This window comes from Psittacula echo (genome assembly GCF_963264785.1).
Source record: "Psittacula echo genome assembly, chromosome: Z".
NCBI classification, from domain to species: Eukaryota; Metazoa; Chordata; class Aves; order Psittaciformes; family Psittacidae; genus Psittacula; species Psittacula echo.
The window spans coordinates 14,850,920-14,872,291 of NC_137742.1; the positions used below are offsets into that span (position 1 = coordinate 14,850,920).

At 35.1% G+C, this 21,372-nt stretch overlaps 1 protein-coding gene across 4 annotated transcripts in view; it reads left to right on the forward strand.

Moving 5' to 3' along the window:
* WDR70 (WD repeat domain 70) overlaps positions 1-21,372 on the forward strand; it is a 114,798-nt gene that overhangs the window by 62,391 nt on the left and 31,035 nt on the right. For all 4 annotated transcript variants that reach the window (XM_080637847.1, XM_080637845.1, XM_080637848.1 and 1 more), the window contains 2 exons: positions 15,744-15,843; positions 21,160-21,244. In XM_080637847.1, coding sequence (XP_080493973.1) covers positions 15,744-15,843; positions 21,160-21,244 — 185 coding nt within the window. The remainder of the gene's footprint in view (positions 1-15,743; positions 15,844-21,159; positions 21,245-21,372) is intronic.

Here is a 21,372-nt window from a genome sequence, read left to right on the forward strand (position 1 = left end):
ATAGGAAGCCATCCTTTGGGTTTTCCCAAAGACCTTACCCATTTACAGAAGGTGACAGAAGTTCACAGAAATATTCCTTTCCACTGTAGCCATAGTTTCTAACAGTTGATTATTCTCTGCTACACACGTAATTTGCTAATGTTACACCTAACTACAGGAATCCTACTGATGTGTCTATCAAAGGGCAAACAAATTAGAAACTACTTTGTCTGTGATGTTACTGTGTTTGCTGCTCCGTAGAGTAAAACTTCGTCCAGAATGGTGTTATTCAATAATTGCTTGAATATATTTTTGTTGTTAGGAATAAAAAAGAAATAGAGAATAGAGAGAAACAAAGTCTTTTCTATTCCATGTTTTATCATCACTGCTGAAATCAAAGTGGCTGTTTAGTGTAAGTTGATGTCCTGGATGCAGCTGTAGCAGTTATTTTCTCCTTTCTAGTAGCTGGTGCAGTGCTGTTAGTGTCATGAGTTAGCTGCTTTTTCCAAGCCACTTAAAGCCACCTTAGTATATTCTTTTTTTAAATTATATTATTGTGCCTAGGGAGTGATTTTTGGTATGTGATCGATTCCCTTCTTTAGTCCTGACTAGTAATGCGCACCAGGAGTGTTTCATTCAGTTTCATTGCTTCCACTGTTTTTTTGGTGCAGTTCCAAATCTCCCAGCTGTTAGGTAGTGAGAGTAAAGACACTTCTGGAACTTTAGAAGGAAGACTTTTTTTTGTCTTCATGACACTGACATTGGTAACTTGCTAACAAAGAAGTTAGCCAAATGCATTCCGCCTCTGCCTTGCTTTTCTCCAAACTTCTTCAGCGTGATCATGATCCATTATAATCACCTACCTCAGAGGGTTTTTTTCATTTTGTCATTAATCTATGCTATTTTCTCACATATGTTATTTTGTCAGTGCATGTTTTTTTCTTTAAGGTTCATGTACAGATGCATTTACAGTGCACATTAGCAGAATGATGTGTCAGCATGTTTGAAATATTATGAACACTGTCAACTTGGCTTAAAATAACAGCTTCAAAGGACATAAAAAATAACTTCCTTCAAACATCTAATGAATAGTGGAAACAATAGTGTGAAATAATCATAAAGTAACACATTAGAACACTCTCAATTTAAATTTTCTGAAACATGGAAAAGTGTCTGGCAAATATGGAAAGTTTTAGCGGTCAAAATAAGACAGGATCTTTAAAATTATCGATTTACAGGGCAGTGCAGTAAAACCACTGAATAGGTTCAAATTCCTCAGCTTGCCTGTGCTTGCTCATTCAGAGATTTCTGCAAGGTCAATAATAATGACACGTATTGCTGAACAAACTGATTTGTAGAGCCAGTCTTCAGTGTCAAGAATGAAGTGCATTTTGCAATTAGTAAACCTGTGTGTCCAGTTTTTGTGAGTAAAAGTGGGAGTATCTCGTTCAGAGAGATACGGAAAAACTGAATTAATTTTTGTAAAGGCTATTAATGTACTTGGTAGGTAGAGTGAAATTGTATTGAGTTCAAATTGAGTGAAATTTCTTTCATGAACAAAATGTTCCCCTCATTTTCCACACCAGGAAAGGGTCGAGATGTTTTACATTGATTCCTAAGAGGATTTATTAGGGTGAAAAAGCTAAACCTCTTACTTAGCCTTGCTTAATCTTCAAAAACCACCTGATGAGGTTATGTGTTACGTGAATTTTCCCTCCAGTTTTTCCTGGGTGTGCTCAGTGCAGGACTGTGTAAACAACTTCCCTGCATATGGCAGCCTAATCATGTTTCCCAGTTTCATAGATCACATGTTTTACAATACATCATTGCAGCCGTGGTACAAAAGTACTGATAAGGATGTTGGGGAGGAAGAGTTGTTAAGGAGTGGTGATGTCTTTCAAATGCCTTTAAGCAAACAGTTCATACGCCCAGAATCTTGTCTGTTGGTTTGTTGGAGATTTTTGTGTTGTATGGTTTTGTTTGTGTCTTTTCCCCCTAGCGATATTAAATGGGGTCTGCTTAAAAAGCCTGAGTAACTTTTATAAGCTTTTAGCTACCTAATGGCTACACTGTAAGCAGTAAAAAAATTAGCTTTGACAGATGTATCTGTAATAGGTTATCTTTTCATGTAGTGTAAATCTGAATAGGAAAGATGCAGTGTGTTATGATTTTCAACATATTGTTCTCACTGAACACAACTTGATTGAATGCTCAGGGAAAGATATATATATATATATATATATATAACTAGTGATTTTTTTTTTTTTTTTTTTTTTTTTTTTTTTTTTTTTAGTTTTTTAGTTTCTTGTTTCATAAATCACTGGCATGTTTTACTCCATTATTCAGCTATTTCCTGCTTAAAACTGAGCATCTAATACTGTTTTTAAAAACCTTTCTTGGACTTTAAATTTCTAGACTAATTTATGTATTTTGATCAGTTTAAAATTACTTAGCCAAAAAGTGATTTTACAGATTTTAAAATGCGCAAAGATAGTGAAATCCAACACTAAACTAATATAGTGCCCACATGAATATTGCCGAAACTGATGTGATAAAATGATAATCCCAATAACCTGTTCTCCACATGCCCTTAAGCCACCCTGTCCTCAAAATACAAGTGGAAGAAAAGTGTGATGTCAGAGTATGCACTGAAATTAAGCAGATCTAAGCTCTGTACATTTTAATTACAAATACTCATGTTAAAAGTATTTTCCAAATAATTGCATGATTTATAGATGTAAGATAAATGCATTTCTATATTTAGTGATTGTTTGCTTGAAAGGGTTTTTGTAAGCTTTAGTTTCGTGATGTGTAGTATGAAGTTTTAGGTAGAGTTTTCAGAGTTGAAAAGTGTTACAACTGTTCGAGCCATTTTGAAGAAATACTGTACAACTAAGGACACAGATTTAGGTAATGCAAAAAGATCGTATAAGATATTTGTCTTCTTTTCCCTAAGTAGAGTAAGTCTTCTGTTTTGGAATGGGAATTAAGCACAGATCTTATTTGGAAATTTTTTGATAAACTTTATTTTGCTGTTCTTGCTGGATTTTACAGCTGATGCTTCCAAGATAGTGTAATGAAAAGTAGTAGTAACTGCAATTTGCTATAAATATTTTCTCCCTTAATTGGAAGGTCCTTTGAGGACCTTATACCCATGCTTTGGGAAGATGACATTGTTGGATCTTTGCACAGTTACAGGATGCATTGAAATGCATGTCTTTTATGTCTGTCTACCAGAAGGCTTTACTAGTGTGCATACAGTTTTTACCAGGCAAAGATCATAGTGTGTCTTTGGCATCTGATCAATCACAGCAATACGGGATTATGCTCTTTCATAACAGCTAGATTTTATTCATTATTTTGGCCACAGAATATTCACTTGTCTATTTGGATTTTTTTTTTTGTTTGTTTTTGTTTTGTTTTTGTTTTGCTTACATAGAATTCAGCATTTGTATTGATATCTTCATAGTATTAAAATTATTCCAAGGAAATGTCAATATTTAATAACAACAATTTCCAGCGACTATTCTTAAATTTGCTGGATATCACTACTACAGTTAAACAGCAGGCATATCTTCCAATTTTCCCTGAAGTTTGTAACATGCTTTATGCTTTGAAGAGGGCAGTCTGGCTACATCTGGAAATTTCTTGTGTAAATACAAGATGAAGGATATCCAAATACACTATATTCCCCTTTCAAACTTAAGGTAAGTTTTCCATATCCATATTATCCTACCCTTTCATTCCATATGTGTATGTGCCAGACCTCTGCTCCAGAAACTGGAAATCATACACAAGCTTGCCAGCAGCAAATATTAACAGATTCATATATTATTCCTTTTTGTATACGTCTGGTTTAGCCAGTACATCACTATCTGTACCCTGAAACTAGCTGCGTAAAGAATCTGACAATCACATGCTAAGATAAAATATGCCCTGCTGTATTTCTAAGTGCATTTCTCTCTTATGTAATAAACAGTTTATAGTTAAGAACTATCTAAATGTTTGCACTATCTAATGTAGTGATGAAAGGCAATTCTAAATCTTGAAGTCTGTCACACCCCAATGAAAATAGCATAAAGGATTTTACTTTGGAAAAAGGTTTATCCTGCAAGGATTTTACATCTTTCTCTGATTTACTGCATAGAAAAATAACAGTAGAGATTACAGAAATAATTTTTAAATTATAATTTGAGAAGAAAGGAGTAAGCATTATAGCAACATGATTGGATTTATTAATACTACAGTGTTCATAATATTAATGTAAAAGTTGTAATGTTACAGAAATGGAAAAATAAAATAATGAAAAACTAATGAAACATAAATGGAAGAGCATTTTTGAGCTAGTTTTGTTATTTTAGCGCAAATTTTCCTTTCATGCCAAGGCAAAAAGTTGAAAGTACAGATGCTACATTTTGTTCTAACAAGATGTGACCTTCAGAGTAATCTGGCTTGTCAGAAAAATAGCTTTCACATACTATAGTATATGCACTGCTCAAGCTAACTGAACACTTTGTTGGTCTGATAGCATTTGTAAAGTACAAAAAGAATTTTGTGCTTGATGTGTGGATTAGGAAGCTAGTTTTGCATTCAAATATTGCTGTGATTCGTAGTATGTCACTATACCTTGATGGTAGTGAGGAGATGAACAGCAGGTTTATGCTGTGTATTTTGTAAAAGCAACGAAAAGTATATTTCTGTAGAACTCTTTGTCATTAACTTTGTTTTATTAGAGAAAACTAAAACTCCCATATTTTAAAATATTTATGAAAGGAAAACTGTTACAGATTGATCAAGTGGATTTATTTAAGAAGAAAGAAGGTAGAAAATACTGACTTCTGATCTGTGGAACATACTGAGTGAAAATTAGCTGCTTTCTATTTACAGATGCTCGCTCTTATCTCTTGGGTTAATTTATGGGCCATTTGCCCCTTCCAGTGTCATATTTGGATGTATCTCTTGTAGGTTCCACTTTTCTTGTCATTTCATAAATCTCAGAAAGCTTTCTATTTCTATTCTTAAAGAATAATGTGAAGTCAATTTTAGAAAATAATGTACTATGAGCCAGCTGGGATGGGTTTTGAGGTTGATGTTTTTTTAATAGAAAAGGAAATTAGAAGTGGGGAGTTTGAATGAAATGGTAATTTCAGACAATGCAAAATAAAAACTAAAAATTATTTAGAATTTTTAGACTTTTGACATATATTTTGTATATTGCCTTTCAATTTTTTTTATTACTATAGCAGAGTAAACTTTTCTTTTACTTCTTTTTTTTTCCTACTTCATTTTTAATATTACCAAATCTAAAACTATTCCAGAGGTCTAATGTAGAAAACAGATTAGAAATTCTTGCCATTTGAGAATTGTGGGGTTTTCATATGTTCCTGTGTCACTGACCACTATCAGAAAGTGGATACTGGCCCAGGAATCTGGCAGTTTAATGTTGTGCAGAGTTTGTGCATTACCTGTGTCATAAATGTTTAATTTAGAAAAAAAAAAAAACTTACAAAAGCAAAACTGACAAAAAAGTAATTAAGATTTATTTTGAAATGTGGTCAGTTTTATGGCATTTAGAAATATACTCATTTTTAATACAAAAATATTCTGTGAATCTGTTAAAAATTGAGAAGCTAAAAAAATTCATTATAATGAAGCATAGTTTCTTGATGGAACATTATGTTACAAACACCTGGCTCAAAGGAAGTCTGATAAAGGACAAACTGTTTCTATATAGAGAATAGTTTTTTCATGGATACCTCCATTAAAAGGTGAACTTCTGTGAGAATATAGTTTTAAATGTGCTTAAATAGTTGGACATAGTATACTACAGACTGCACTCAATTTATAAAGAGCCTCTTGTAAGTCTAATTAAGAAAGTTTGCATAATAATAAGATTATAAACCAAAGAAGTTATTTTTGAGTCGGGGTTTATCAATGACAAGAAAATTAACTCTATCCCAGCCAAAACCAGGGCATCTTCCTGATTCGTAAAGTTTGTTTTCAACAGATGTTAGTGCTAAACAGTTAGCAGAGAGGATGGCGAAATAGGCGGAGCATTGTCCAGCTGTGTTTTATTTAACGTATGACTGCAGTGATACTACACAGACTGAAATCAGATACATCCGTGGAACAGCTGCCTTCCTTGAGCCAAGTTACATTTCTCATGAGATAGAGAACTACATTTGGAGTTGGATATGACTACCTTTGTATTTCACACATTATGCATAAAAACATACACAGTGTTTCTCTCTATATTGAAGTATGCCTACAAACGTATAATGAAATTCTAGTTTAATAGAATTTCTGAATGTGTATTTTCATTCTAAGTCCTAGTAATTTGAACAAGGTACTCTTAGATTTCACTGTATGTAATTTTAATTAAGATTAAGCAGTGTGTAGGGCTTTAAAAATATGCACTTATGGTTACTATTTCATTTTTTTACTGTGTATATGTATCGCTTCCAGATTTGGCTTGTGACTGTTTTGGGCTTTAAACAGCCACCTGCAATCAGTGCTAAAAGTTAATTTGTATTTAATTTTCAGTGTAATGCATTTTAGGTCAGGTTGGGTTAGGATGGCCAAATTAGAAAGTACTGTGCAAGTTCACATACAAAGAATGACATCTTCTGGAAATATCCAGTTCATTGTATGATCATGTTTTTTTGTGCACACTGTCTTTGTGGACGCTAAGAACTCCTAATTAATGTAACTGCTGTGATCACCACATGCCCTGGTAAGAGCTCACTAGTATGCAAGTCTGTGGTCTCCTTTGGAGAGCAGTTTGAGCCCAAGACCTGTGACCAAAGTTCATCTTGTAGAGATCAGCATAATATGCCACTGTGACCTTTATAGAGGCTGTATCACCACTAGGGCTTGCAAAGGCGCAGCTTGTACAGGTAATGTGTTCCTGCTGTGGTAATGGGAGGACTGGCTTATATTGAAGACCGCTTTCAAGAGCTTGAGTGATTTTTCAGAAGTATGGACACCTGTTGTAGTCAGCAGAACACATTGCTAGCCATTGGCTTGTCACTTGCCACAAATGTGCAAATGCCTGGTTGGTTTTGATATTTGATGTGTAAAAGTGTGCTGCCAGACTAGGCACCTGTTGAAGGGGATGCAGGATTTTTTTCTGTACTCCAGACAGGTCACTGTTGTTTCTTGGCTTATTGCACTGAGGTAGGAGAGCAAGGCAGGGCTGCACTAATGTGTGCTGTTGTGTATATGTGTGTACAAAACAAACTTCAGTTCTGAATAAGCCAGGCAGTGTGCAAACTCAGTTGCTGTTTGTCTCCCCTTTTTTGTCATCTTAAGTGATAGTTTACTGTATGTGCATATGTGTTATTGAAAAGGGAGTGGTATTTTTGTTTCTTTTGATTTTGTTCTCCTTAATGTGAGAGAAACACAGATGTGTCTGAGGATTAAGTGAATGTTTTGTACTTGCTATCATTGTAAGACTATGCAAGTCTTTGGTAAAATGCAATGCTCACAAAGTGATGTCAGGGTGAACTAAAATGTTCAGACAGTGAATGATATACCTTTTCTTGGAAGGGAGTTTAATGGCATGTAAATACTAGTAGCCATCGTTGTGAATAAAGTTTTTTAAAATACATTGTAGAGTGAGAAGCTCAATGACAAGGGCATTGAGTAAAATGGGGAGTTGGAATGGAGAAAGAGAATCACCCATCAAAGAGGGTAGTGAAGAAGCGAGCCAACATGTAGAAGATGTATGTGAGATTGGACCTCATAAAACAGTGAAAAAGGCAATAGAAATCAGATGCCTTTTCCCAAGGCTGTTGAGGAAGGATCACTGGATTTGTTAGTGGTAAATCTGTTTAGACTCAGGAAGGAATTTAACTGAGATTGACAAGGAATGAGGATGGAGGAGGGTGCTGTATTGGATGAAAAGGCCAAAATGTGAAAAAGAGTAATGGAGAGAAAGAAACATGTAACTATTGAGTGAAAAGCGGATGATGCAAATGAGGTTTCTGAGATACAACTTTAACAAAGAGCAATTCATTTATCTCCCTATGCTCTGAAGATGCTACTGCTGATGTAGAAGAAGTATGAAGTTGCCAGGCATGAGTGTGAAATACTGTGCTGAAATGAAACTGTAAGGCTGGAATGAGAAAATTAGATGGAGAAGAATTTTAGAGATGCTAGCGGTGAAAGAGAATTTAGTCAGGAGAGGTACTGCAGAGTATCATAAACAATGGAAATAGGAAAAGAAGGTAAAAGAGAATTTTGAAGCAACATTAGCAGTAGAGAAGGCTGATTTCAGAATGAAATATTTTGTAACACTTCTGTACTCCTCGCAGAGAAATTTGTTTGGTAGAGCTAAAGGCCATTTGAGGAGTCTTGGATATTGATCAGGACATTTTTATATTACCATGGCTTTAATAATCAAATTATTACTTATCTGAAATGAGTTAAAAGAGGTTAATCAATTTAATGACAGTAATTCCAAAAGAATTCTGTCCTCTCACATTCAAACAGTAATCCATTTTTAATATCTGTTAAAAAGAAAACTAATTTTAAAAACAACACATGTTTGAAATATATTCAGGAATCTCATTATGGAATGCAAGCCACATTTTTCTAAAAGATACTAACAAGATTTTTCACTCTATGTAATGCATAGGTGATTGCTGATAAACTGGAGTTTACAAATTCTGAAGCCAAGTGGAAATTTATTTCTTTTCCCTGTGGATCACTGTGTTCAGTTAATATAAACTACTTGTAAACAATTATTGAAATTTTTTTACCCTTTGCCAATTTTTTGCTTACAAGTGTATATTCTTTTTTGCATATTTGTTTAGTCATTGATATATTTAGCTAGTCAATTATATAAAATGTGAGGAAAAAAAACAATGACAAAGAGTCGTGAAACAGAAATAGGAATATTTTTTGAAAAGAAAATAAAGCTTGCTTGAATTACTGTTATTTTTTTTCCAAACCAGCTTCTTACTTTTCTGTTTTTCTCATATATAACTCTGGGGCATAATCCTGAAGTTGCTAAACTCTTCAGGTGAAAATTCTGAGTTAACTGAAACTGAGGGCAGTTAGCAACTGCATCTTGCAGATTAGTAGCAGTGTATCTTGGTTATTAAAACAGTTCATATCCCCCACCATCCACAAGTACTAATAAAATACGGCATAGAAGTTTGCGTTACGTTTGTATCAGAAAAATCAGATAATGTAGAAAAAATAATAGCTCACTGTATTACAAGAAGTGTGGTAAAAGCGACCATTAATTTCTTAGAGAAATACACCCATCTTGTTGGAATATACATGTTTTAGCAATTTTTTTTCAACATATTTTTCTCACCTGTATTAGCATCGATAAGTTTGAAGCAAGCTGTGGACTTTCAGTGGGGTTCTTAACCAAATTTTAAGTATATCAACCAAATTTTTAATTAAATTTTTTCCAGAATCACATCAGATTTGAATTTTTCTGGAAGACAAAGGAACCTTAAAGAGCTGTGCACGTTTAAGTGTGATTAGTTTATTTTTGAAAGAGACAAAAGGTGGTGTTTGAGGAGTTTTTTAATTTTATTGTGTACAGAACCCATATTTATACTAGTGAAAAGGAGGAAAATCATAAATTTCCTAGGATAGTATGGCATAGGTTAGATCAGTTATGAAAAGATACAAAGGAATGTTTCTTTTACATCTTTGTACGTTTTTCTCTTGCAGTGTAAAAAAAAAAAATAAAAATCCCCAAAGGAAGCCAACTGAACAGTTTCCAAAAGCTATTTTTATTAGCAATATTTATCAGTTTTGTAGCCAAGATACATTATTTTCTCAAATATAAAGTTTGACAGTGCAGCCAAACATTCAGCTGGGGTTTCATTTTCAAACCATTAGGCAGATATTTAGCAATGCTGTTAAGAAGCCATTTTTCTAAAATGGTTTTCTAAAATCTTTCTTGATTAGTTAATTTAAACAAGAAGAAATTGTTTCTGCGGTTAGCAGTATTCTTGGAAATTGCATGCTCTAAGTGGTGAAGGAAGCATGGGTAGATAGGAAGGACTCTCATCACTCTACAGTGGTTCAGAGATATCTCTAATGCAAGCTAGGCTTCTTACTTCCTTGTTTTGTCTAAAACAACATATAGTCAGGTATGTTGCCTCATTTCCTTCTGTCTAAATGTTAGAATTTTTCTTTCAATAGAAATCAACTTTTTTATATCAATGGCAATTAACAAAATGCTAAATAGCTAAATGGTCAACGTTTTCGTGACTAAACATTTAACACTTGTGTTTTTATTTTTGTTCCATGATATAATGCATGATTTGTTACAAGACATTGAAGATTGTATAAACTCTAAAAATAGCCATAGAGCTGTAGAGCTGTTACCTTTTCTATTCTTTTTTTTCCTCTGTTATGTAGGCTTTCCATCTCAAAAGTTGCTCAAGAAAAGCTGCAGAATATATTAAAAAAAAAAAAAAAAAAAAAAAAAAAGCCAAAAAGGCCCAGTCTCTTGTCTATTCAGTAATGGCAAATAAGAAGGAAAGCATCTGTATGAAGTAACACAAAAGTTACTGGAGGGCTGAATGACTGTTCAGTGCAAGAGAAGAAATCCCGAAGACTTTCATCCCCTAGAATATTCATCTCTCACCCAGTAAAAGAACTTAGTTGCAACAGGTTAGAATATAAGGGACACACAGGACAATAAATGCGATTGCCAGTCAGACATCTTGATTATGGTAAAGTTTGGTTACTGTATTCGTAATTGGCTAATTAGGATTGACAGAAGGGAAAGGAGTCTTTTAGGTCTGCTAATGATACATGTCACTTCAGTTAGAAAATCAGGGAAAAGAGCAAATCATGTAACGGTGTAATCATGTAAACATTAGAACCTCAAATTTGACAAGTTAATCTTGTTTTGCTTTAGTGTGGTCATTACTGAAACAGCATCCATTTCTACACTAGGGGAAGTGGTATTGAAGAGCTGTCACGTAAGTTGAAAGCCTGGGGATCATGTTCACAGAGCTTTAAGGAAAGCATCTGATAATAGTCTGCAACTGCCTGCTCAGGGAAGAAATTGAGATAATCCTGAATTCATTTGGCACATGTAGACCTGATACTTTGTAAGTGATATACAAACTCAAAAAATTACAGTTACGTTTCTTTTCTGGATTGTAATTGAGTGCAAAACAAATACGCTTCCTTCGGTAGAGATGACCGAAGGGGGAATGGGGAAGCAGCAATTTGGAGCATGTAAGTAGTGCCCTGGGAACCTGTCTGTCTTGTCAGCTGTGGTCACAGCTCTGAGATATTTGGCTGTTTCTGATGGAATCACTTTCAACAAAGACCCAGACAGCTTTGCTCTGTTGCAACTAAAAAGAAGGCTTCTGTTTTGTCTGTTTTCTTCTTGCAGCTTTACTAGCTCATACCTTTGTCACTTTGAGACTGGTCTGTGATAATATATTAAGTTGAAAGGCAGTGTTTACTAAAAAATACCAATTTTGCAGTGGAATATTGTCAATGTCAGCTAACTTACTGTACTGAAAGTATCTTAGTTGGGTGAAATCATCTGTTTAAATCTCCAACAGACATACTGGCTTAGGACTTGACTGTCTGGCCTCTCTGCCCAGCTAATCCCACCGTTTTGCCTCATGTTTGAAATGAGCATAAATCCCTATTTCCAGCTCTCTCAAGGAGCACTGGAAACATTCCTTGATGTGAAAGAGGGGTAACAGCTGGTAAGCGAGCATGGGAAGCATCTCTAAAGAGGAGCACATTGTAGATTGCACTTAGTGGCACACTCAGTATTGGGTAGAGTTCCTTTTGCTGTAGACATGATTACTGCCTCTGCTTTTAAAAAGGTGTTGAATACGTCAGGAACAAGAAAAAAAAAGAATGTTTTGACTGGGACATTTGTTGTTGCATTAAAAGAAAAAATGCTGGGGAAGTGTCATCATACTTCGAAATAGTGTGTCTTAGAAACAATGTGGAAAGTTCAAAAATTTCATTAGTTAAGTGTATTGTTTTTCTCATTGATGAGGCTTGGGTATCTGAGGTGAACAAACTGATGAGTTCTGTCTTCTGCTTTTCGTAGAATATGTTTTATTTAGGATTCTGGAGAAGGAAAACAAGTTGTGTGGTGCAGAATTCTAACCACGTGTCCATGTTGCATGTCATTCATTTGTGATAAACATTTAATGCAGCCACTGTCATATTCTCTTCAATACATGCAGAATTTTGTGCTGACATTCATTACTGACATTCCAGTCATGTATCTTCCTTTCCTCTCCTTCCCAGTTCTTTCTCTGGTTTCCTTTTATCTTCCAGTTCTCATCCTTTCTGTGAGGACTGTGGCAATATTGTAAACCCTGACATTTATCTGTTATCCTAGGTTTTTTTGATACTTACAACTACATCCGTTCACACATGTGCTTCATGTTTTCTATCTGTCATCTCATGTTGCACACAAGTCCAGTCAGCTGTAATTGCTTAACAAAAATACATGTGCTAATACAAAGTTAGAAAGAAATTGCTTACATTGCTAGAGTTATTTGCTAGAAAGCCTTCAAACAAGTTGCAGAAGATAGTGTGTTACCACAGAATTTGCTGAAATAAGTAACATTTATAAAAATCTTAAGGACTGGTGAATTTGTTAAATTTTCTTTGGCACATTACTAGTAATTCATAATAGCAGACACCTCTGCAACAAAAGGAGAGGAGTAATGAAGGAGAAATGTAGATACACTTTGCCCTAATTATCTTTACATCTTTATCTAGTGTTTCAGTGTTCTGTCTGTCCATTCCTGAATCAAACTTTTGAATTGTGTACATTAGTTCTGTTGTTTCATGTCTTTCCAGCAAGAAATATTCTGATAAGGATTTTTTTTCTGCTGATATGTTAGCAAGATTAGACATCTGTTAAAAATGTTAAGAGGCCAGGGGCCAGACACGGTATTTTCTTTGAAAACTGCAACGTACATTTACCAGTCTATGTAAAACCTTCTTGTTCAACCTTCTATAATTTTTAGAGCAACCTTCAATCATTGTAGAATATTTGATTTAGTATTACAATTCAGGGTTATATTCCTTTGGAAAATAATATATGGAGGGCAAGCTTGCAGAGCTCAAAGTTAGGAAAACAATCTTTTTACTGGCAAACTGAGCAAACTTATTTTTAAAGACAGACAGAATTGCTGATGCAATATTACTGTCCCTTTCAGACAAGTCTCATTTTACAGAAAATCCTAAGGCATCGAAGCTGGATATAGGGTTGGGCCAAATTTGTTCTGTTGTTTTCATTTTTGTGATTAAGGGACAAATGATGTCTGAGTTTTGTTATCTCTGTGTTGCTATTTTTATTTTTTTATGGGACAGCCAAAAAAGGATAAGAACTTGTCAAAGTATGGGTACTTCATTGAGAAGGCTTCATAGTGGGTAACATTTTTAAAGTGAGCTGTTTAATTCCTGAAAGATACAGTTTAGGTTTTATTAGCAGATTCATAAATTCATGATAAATAAAATCAGTATCTTTGATCATATGAAACATTTGATTTTTTTTTTCTTTTTTCTATCTATTTATATATGTTTGGGTTTTCTATTGGTAAAACATAAAAGACATTGGTTGAACCCCAAATCTTTATTTAAATTTATATCCAAAACAAAACAAAAGTCATTTCAGAAGGATTCAGAATGATAGGAAAAAAGAACCCAAACACCCTTGCATTAAGTTGTGCAACAAGATGAAAAGCTCTTAATATTATGTCAGTGTAACACTGCCAGAGAAGCATATGAGTGTTGAGTAGACAAGTGTTGTGGAGTACAAAGTAAGCTTTTTCAGTTTATCTGAAATAGATAAATATTGCATTGTAATCTTTCTGTCATTTTTTCAGGTGTGATTATTAACCACTTACAATGCTCTTGCTAGTGTCCATGGTATTCCTTACACAGAAGATTGCTTGTTAGTGTTTAAAGAATATTGCTAAAAACTTATTTTCTGATAGCCAATTCACAGTTATCCTTTCAATGCTAGAACATGCATGGAAAATTTTATGTAGTTGGATGCCTAAAATATGTTTTTTAGTATTTATAAACACCTCACAAAGACACACAGTTGTAAACTGAAATCTGTTAATAGAGTTTCTGCAGGATGTGAACAACTGGCTAGAAGTGACAGTAATGTCAAAACAAGTATTATGGCTAAATGAAAGTTGTTACATTCTATCTCCAAATACCATGAGAAGCATTTTCTTGGTGTTGGAAATTCCACTTTGTTTATTGAAGAGTTATTTATGGAGGGACAGTCTTACATGACTCATCTCAAAACTTGACTAAATGTGCTCATCAAAGCGTGCAGGCGTTAATGTCATCACACAAAGGTTGTCTAGCTTTTGGATCAAATTTAGAACAATTGAAAGGGTAAACAACATTAATTACTAATTTTGCATACAAAATAGCCCATAAAAAGAAGCTCTGTAAGGTGCATAGTCAGAAATTAAGGGATACGTGACTGAGAGTTCCTGTGCAAGCTTAATTCAGTCTGTGTTTTGATTTTGTGATCACATCCTCCTTTTTTTATTCTGTAGAACTGTGTTTGATTTTATGTATAGATTGGAGTGTAATCACTAAGCAGCTGCTAGTATTTTATCCTCTTACTGTTCAGGGAGTCATTCTAGATCAGACTTACTGCATGCTGTTTAAACCCTCCACTGAAAATACATGCTTGTATGCATATTTTTCTGTTTTGCTCAGCATTATAGTAAATCATGGACTTTAAGGTCATTCATTTATTTTCTTGTCCTCTGCATGAGGAAGCCCATGCTTTAATCCTCATCTTACAGTTGGGAAGCTCAGTTACATTTGCAGAGGCAATTCTTAAATGCCTTATTTTGCAACTGTATGAACTAGTGTTGTTAGGAAAAGGAGGGAAAATGAGAAGCATGATTTCCTAGGTGTTAAAAAAGGAGTCATCCTGTCTCGAACTTCTTCATCTCTGTGTCTTTTTTCTTCCCTTTTTCCTCTCCTGCGTAAGAAAAGCGTCCTCGTACGTCAGATGTGACTTCTGGTTTTGGTTGGGAAGTAGGAAAGCTTGATTTTACCAGAGTGCTAAAATGTAATTGAGGTCTTCACTTTTTAATAGAATTTTTATGGATTTTACTAAATAGTGACTTAATAAACAAAGTCAGTTCATGGAAGTAATTTCTACTTTTCTCTAGGATTATTGGCAAAATAGAAATAATTGTAAATAATTATGCATTATTCCCACATTTTAATTTTGTTGCAGCTAAACGTAACACAAACCTCAAGATATCTGAGCTTTGTTCTGCTATAGTATAAACCATGATCTTTGGCAAGGATTAAATTTGGCAAAAGTAAATTATTCCAATCCTTCTTTTAAGTCCTTTCCAAACTATATGTTGTATTTTGGTATTTATTGTAACTATCAGCCTGCTTTAGGGGAGTGTTGAGAACTGTCTTAAAGTGTATTTTTATCTTAACTAGGCATAACTACCTTTATTAGGTGCGAGTGGGAGTTTTTCAAGAGCCCTGATGCTATGTAAATGTAGACTGTATAATGAAACCTATGAAAAAATCAATTTTTGCCTTAAAATTCTTATTGCGAAAGCCTGTTCTGAAACACATGAGTTTTTAAAAGACTGGTAATATGTAGCTTCTGTACCTCATAAAAATGTAGGGTTTTCTGTTTAAATTTAGGAATAGCATTGTAGTACACGAACTTCTAAAAAGAAATGTTTGTCCCATTTTGAAATAAACAAATGTTTTATTTGTTTGACAAACAGGTACACACGAAGTTCCACTGCAGGCAAGCTCATGCTCCGGGCACTGACACTTCATGCTTGACATTTTCCTATGATGGTGTTGTCCTTGCCAGCCGGGGAGGTAGGTGATAGAAACCTTTGATGTTTGAATGTAGGATGATTACTAAGTGAAATGGTTCAGTGAGCAAAACATTTAAATTGTATCTTTGTTAAATTTAACTGGTTTTGATGGAGGTAAGATGGTGAAGTCAGCAACTAGTGATTTAAACCTGAAGTGTTTCACAATTTACATCTTTCATTTTGATAACACCATGGAATACTGTTCCTGAAATCGCATTTTACAGCAGGTAAGGAATATTTTAAGAGACATTTGCAATTTACGCTACACAGTTTCTGATTTTTTTGTCTAGCATTAATGACATGCCAAAAGGTAATTATTAGCTTAATTAAAAATAAAATGAGACCAGTTTTGTTACTTAGTTCTTTCCAGGAAAATAACTGCTTCTCAAAAACAGTATTTCTGTCCTGGATTTACTAGTTCCTCAGGCAGCTTTCTTATGTGATGTCCTTTTCTGTTCTAATTGGAATTTCTGTCTAATTTATATCACAAACATCAAGAGGTGATGACTGGAAGTGAGAGGCCAAGATGTAGTTGAATGGCAAAAAAAATTTGAAATGCCTACAAGGCATGAAAACAACTCTTGTGTTTTAAACTTCAGATAAAACTTCTGTAACCAAGGCTTAGATAACAGAAAAAGTTTCGAGAAGCCACAGATATGTTTGAAAATTGATTTCCTCCGGTATTAGATGTATTGGATCAGTTGGTGTCCACCTAAGACAGCTTTTCATACAGAGATTTGTCTACACAGTATTTTGCAGGCAGGTGCAAACATACAATCCGAGCTGTCTGGATGGAAACCAGTTGTAACCAGAATCTTATGTGTATGCGTTAGCATGGCCCCAAGGCCAAATAAACAGATCTAGGAGAGGCAGTGTATGTTAATGTCAGCTAGCATTGTGCCTAACGTATGTACAGGACATCTGGTTAGTTTGATACATAGACAGAATGAGATTACATATACAAAAAACCAAGATTGAGGTATTCATAGACACAAAAAGCTCTGAAGTAGGGGATGTGCTTCTAAGCCAATGGCCATGGCTTGCAATTACTTTGTGTCCTCCCCCTCCTGCTGTCCCTGGTAAAGTACAGTGGCATTGGTGACTTCTACAGTGATGAGAAGCTGTTATTCAATGCTACCTCTCTGACTTCTTTGCCCATCTTGCCATTTTTCTAGGATTCCAAATGTTAATATTCCCTAGATATAATTTTTCAGAGTAAGATGTTGTCAGTCTTGTCCTTGACAGCCCTATGCCTATGCTAATGGTAATTGGATGTTTAATTGCCAGTCAGGCTCTTGTATCCAGAGTTCTCTGGCCACTGTACTCATAAGGAATGAGTCTTAAGTCACTGAGATAAAAACTCTCAACCTTGCTGGTCATTACTGTATTCTTACTATGTGGGAACATTTTCCTTCTTTCTGTTCGGGGCTAAGTGAAATGCTTCATATATCTGACAGTGGTGTTGCCCCTGAAAAATTCACACAGACATACATGATAAAACTTAAGGAGAAACTCTAGTAGGCTTTTAAATATTAATATCAAACAAAGTTAGTACTTAGGTGAGGAATATTCGCTAGTGCTATCTTGAAGCCTCCATTTATGTAAATTCCCTTTTCACATTTATGAATGGAGATCACGAAGATGGCCTTTGCTTATTCTTATTGCATGTGGCACTTTTGGTTGCCTGCACTTCCTCATATGTCTCCAGATTTTGTGTTGTGTTAGACAGACTTTCCCTTACTTATGTTTTATCTAGCATGCTCTGCTCTATGCTATATAAAGTATGGACTGATTGTTTGCAGAATGTAAAACTGTACGGAAATTTGGCCTCTCAGTGTGGATAAAAGTGCTACCTTTGTCTAGCATTTTTTTTTTAAAAAAAAGCTCTGTGTATGCTATGCTAGAAAATAAGGATTCATACCTTATTTTGACTTGTTTGGTTAGTGCTTTGATATGAGTATTGCTTTGGATCTGTACCAACAAAACCAGATGTGGATTCAGCATTCATACAGTAACGCACCTGCCAAGTGCTGAGGATCAGAGAGAGGATAGTTCTTTGGGGTATGGGGACTTTCATTGAAAGCTTGATGGACTCTTCTGCATCTGATGTACATTCTGTGTTGTATATGAGACAGATGAGGCAGGGCTCAGCTGCAAGCACAGGGGAAATTGAAAAACTGAAGAGCTGCTTATGGGAGTTCTGAGTCTTATTCTTGTTGAGTATTAGGTAGTAACTTGACGGAAACTTAAGAAAGTGGGTTTTTTGCACATTTGTAACCATGAAAATAATTTTTTCTGAATACATGAAGATAGTGTTTGGGGAACGTTTTCTTTGCTTAGCAGCAAAGAGGTAAGTGTTAGGACTGGACTTGGGATCCTGTTATAAAAATAAAAAATAAAGTTTTGACTCCTGGTATGCACAGAATTTATGTACTTGGTTTTTGTTATAATATGGAGCAATGACTTCATTAGTTCCATGAATCTGATGATAAGTATTAGTTTGGTTCAGTTATTTTCTGTGTTATGAACAGTGTGCAGACTCAGTACCACCTGAATTGGTAAACTTACATAGGCAATAAGTAAAACTTAAAAAGCAAGTGAAACTTGCTTATAAAACCCAAGAAGAATTCACATCTCAGCCTGTCAGATAGCTTATGCATATACATCTTTATTTTGAGCTCAATTTTCTTGTTTGTTTTGTTTTCCTTTGGATGGTTTAGGGTTGGTTTTGGGGTCGCTGGTGTTTTCATTTGGTTTTATGTTTTTGGCTAACAAAAAAAAACCAAAAAAAAAAGGGTTGATTTTCTACCCCCCTCCCCCTGAGGAAAATCTTAGTAGTATCAGTGCACTGGCCTTATTTTGACTAAAAAGCTGTTTGCAGATTGCCTGTCCTGGCTCACCAAAGACTGGCTTTTTTAGGACCTAATTATTAATTTTTTAGGACCCTCTCAAATCCAATGCTTAATATCATTGACATGATGGTGTCTGACCTGATCATATTAGACTAGAGCCTTTTATTACTATCCTGCTTATTAAAATGGCAAAGAGTAGAGTTTGAAATGCTACTGAAAATGCTATAAAAGCTTTAAATAATCCTGACAGGCTTAGGAGTAGTCTGCCATCAAGAAAAATACTGAATGATCTGAGTGGACTGTTTCTAATGCTTCAGACTGAACTGCACAACTTCTGTTTATATGTTTTTGTTTAAGGATAGCTATTTTTGTCCATGTATGAAGTAACTAAAAATAGATCTGTACTGCTACAGCTCTTGTAAAGAATCCTCTTAAGCATTGATGGAAGGATTCTACTGGAAAAAATCATTGGTGTTGTGGAAAATATATCTGTTTTCTTTGTGACAGCGATTTCAACTTCAAAAGCAGATTAGATTTAAGAACCAGTATCATATTTGGCACACAGATAATTTTAATTAGACAAAAATAAGTTTGGACAGATTCTTAATGGTAGTAAGAGTTTCACAGTGTTGGCCAAGTCATTCCGCTAGCACTCCTGCCTTTCAAAGTACTTAAGCACCTATTTCTGCACAGTGCAAAACAGTGTTGATTTGAAATCAAGCACAACTTTTTGAGTCCTTCTAGAATATTCTGATATTTTAAACCAGCAGATTACATTTTCTTGTTAACAGAAAAGCTATAGCTAAACCTCTGACTGCAACTCTCCTGCTAAAGCCTTGGCTGCTAGACTCAGATCTGTCCCTAACCAGGAGATTTGCAGAGGAGCCAAATGGTATCCTTGGAATACATTTGTAAAGTGCTGGTGCTTCAGATACAACATCTCACTGATAAAGTGTTTTTTTTGTTGGGAGTGGAAGGGAAAAGAGAGGGTTCATATTACAAGACCAAATGCTTAGAAGTGCTTAGGATGGAGTCTATTGGGAAACAATAAGAAAACAGATATTCCCAAAATAGGGACTCAACATTTTTCTTTCTTTTCTTTACCATTTTTCTTGTCGTATTTTAGCTTCCCAATGAACAGAAATATACTCTGCTCTAGACATCATTTAAGTTGTCCACTGCTTTAAAATATTTTGTAGTAAGGAGTTATCCTAGTATTTAATATAAACATCCATAATCTAAAAGGACACACACTGCTGCTTTCCCTACAAAGGGTACTGCTGGCATTGATTCCTTTTGTTGCAGCATGTTACTTTATTTTATTTTTATTTATTTTTATTTAACATTTTGTTTCCAAGGCTCTTGGTTTGTGCTTTGCAAAGAAGTAGGTCTGTGGATTACCTATCACTTGCCTTCCTTTTCAAGTTCAGGAAGATTTTGTAACTTTCTGGCTAAAGTTAATCTCTGGCTGTTCTTAAAGAGAATTGTTTGAAAGTCCTTCTTTTCACCCTTGAAAGTGCTGAGGCACTGATGTTTAATGCAAGGAGATGTCTAGGTGCCTGAGTGATGTACTTCGAAGCTCAAATTCTGTAGCTCATCTCATGCTGGAAATACGTATCTCAGAGGGATGATCAGCAGAGATGTTGATCTCTCTGAGAATAACTAACTAATAACTTGGTCACCGCCACCCCCTTCTCACTGTGTTAATATGTCATAACTTTTCAAAAAGGAATAAACAGCCTGACTTTTACTGGGCTACAGTCACACCATGTTTATCAAATACAGACAAGAATTGCTATACATGTCTTGCTGTAACCTCAGTTCTGGCTTTTATGGCCAAAGGTGGTTTGGAGAGATGTGAAAAGGTTTCATTACAGCAGGTGTAGGTTCACTTGCTTCCCTTCTTCCTGGTTGTCAAGGATTTCTGACTGATTCCAGGGCCTGTTCTCCATACTGAGATTGCAGTTTTTTGCTGTTTGCCTGCTAAGGAAGGAGGAAGACTTCATGTGCCTTCTGTTCTTCCTGATAATTTTTTTTCATGGCAGGTAAACCAGACACATAAAACTTGTTTAGTTTTTGATCTAGACCATCCATGATACTATTTTAATTTCTTTGGTTTCTTAAAGGTTAAATTTACTCCTGTTAGAAAAGCACCAATGCTCACAAACAGAATATATTGGTATTTGGGAACTCTTATTCCACTGTGGATAATTCTTTGTAGCAGTGATTGTCATGATGGAGTTGAGTCCTTGAGAAGTTTTTGATCTACTGGAGCAGCAGGTGGAACTTCTCATTCTTGCACTACCATAGTCCTTTAGGGACAAAAAACTTCCAAACTATCCCCATTTTGACTGCTGCTCCTCTATCATTCTGTTCTTGTTGTGTCTGAATTGGAAGATGGAGTTTACTGCACATCTAAATTCTTGAATTTTTTTCTTGCTAACCATGTCCCCTTTGTTTTACAGGAGATAATACTTTAAAATTATGGGATATTAGACAGTTAAAAAAGCCTCTTAATTCAGCAGAAGGACTACCCAGCTTCTTTCCAATGTAAGTACTCTCCAGGTAGTAGAAAGAGCAGTAGTTGTGCTGAATAGGACGGGGCCTGCTGGAGTTATTATTCTCAGTTCTGTGCAAAAACCACTGCATAGGGAGGACTGTGCAGTGGCGATTCTTGG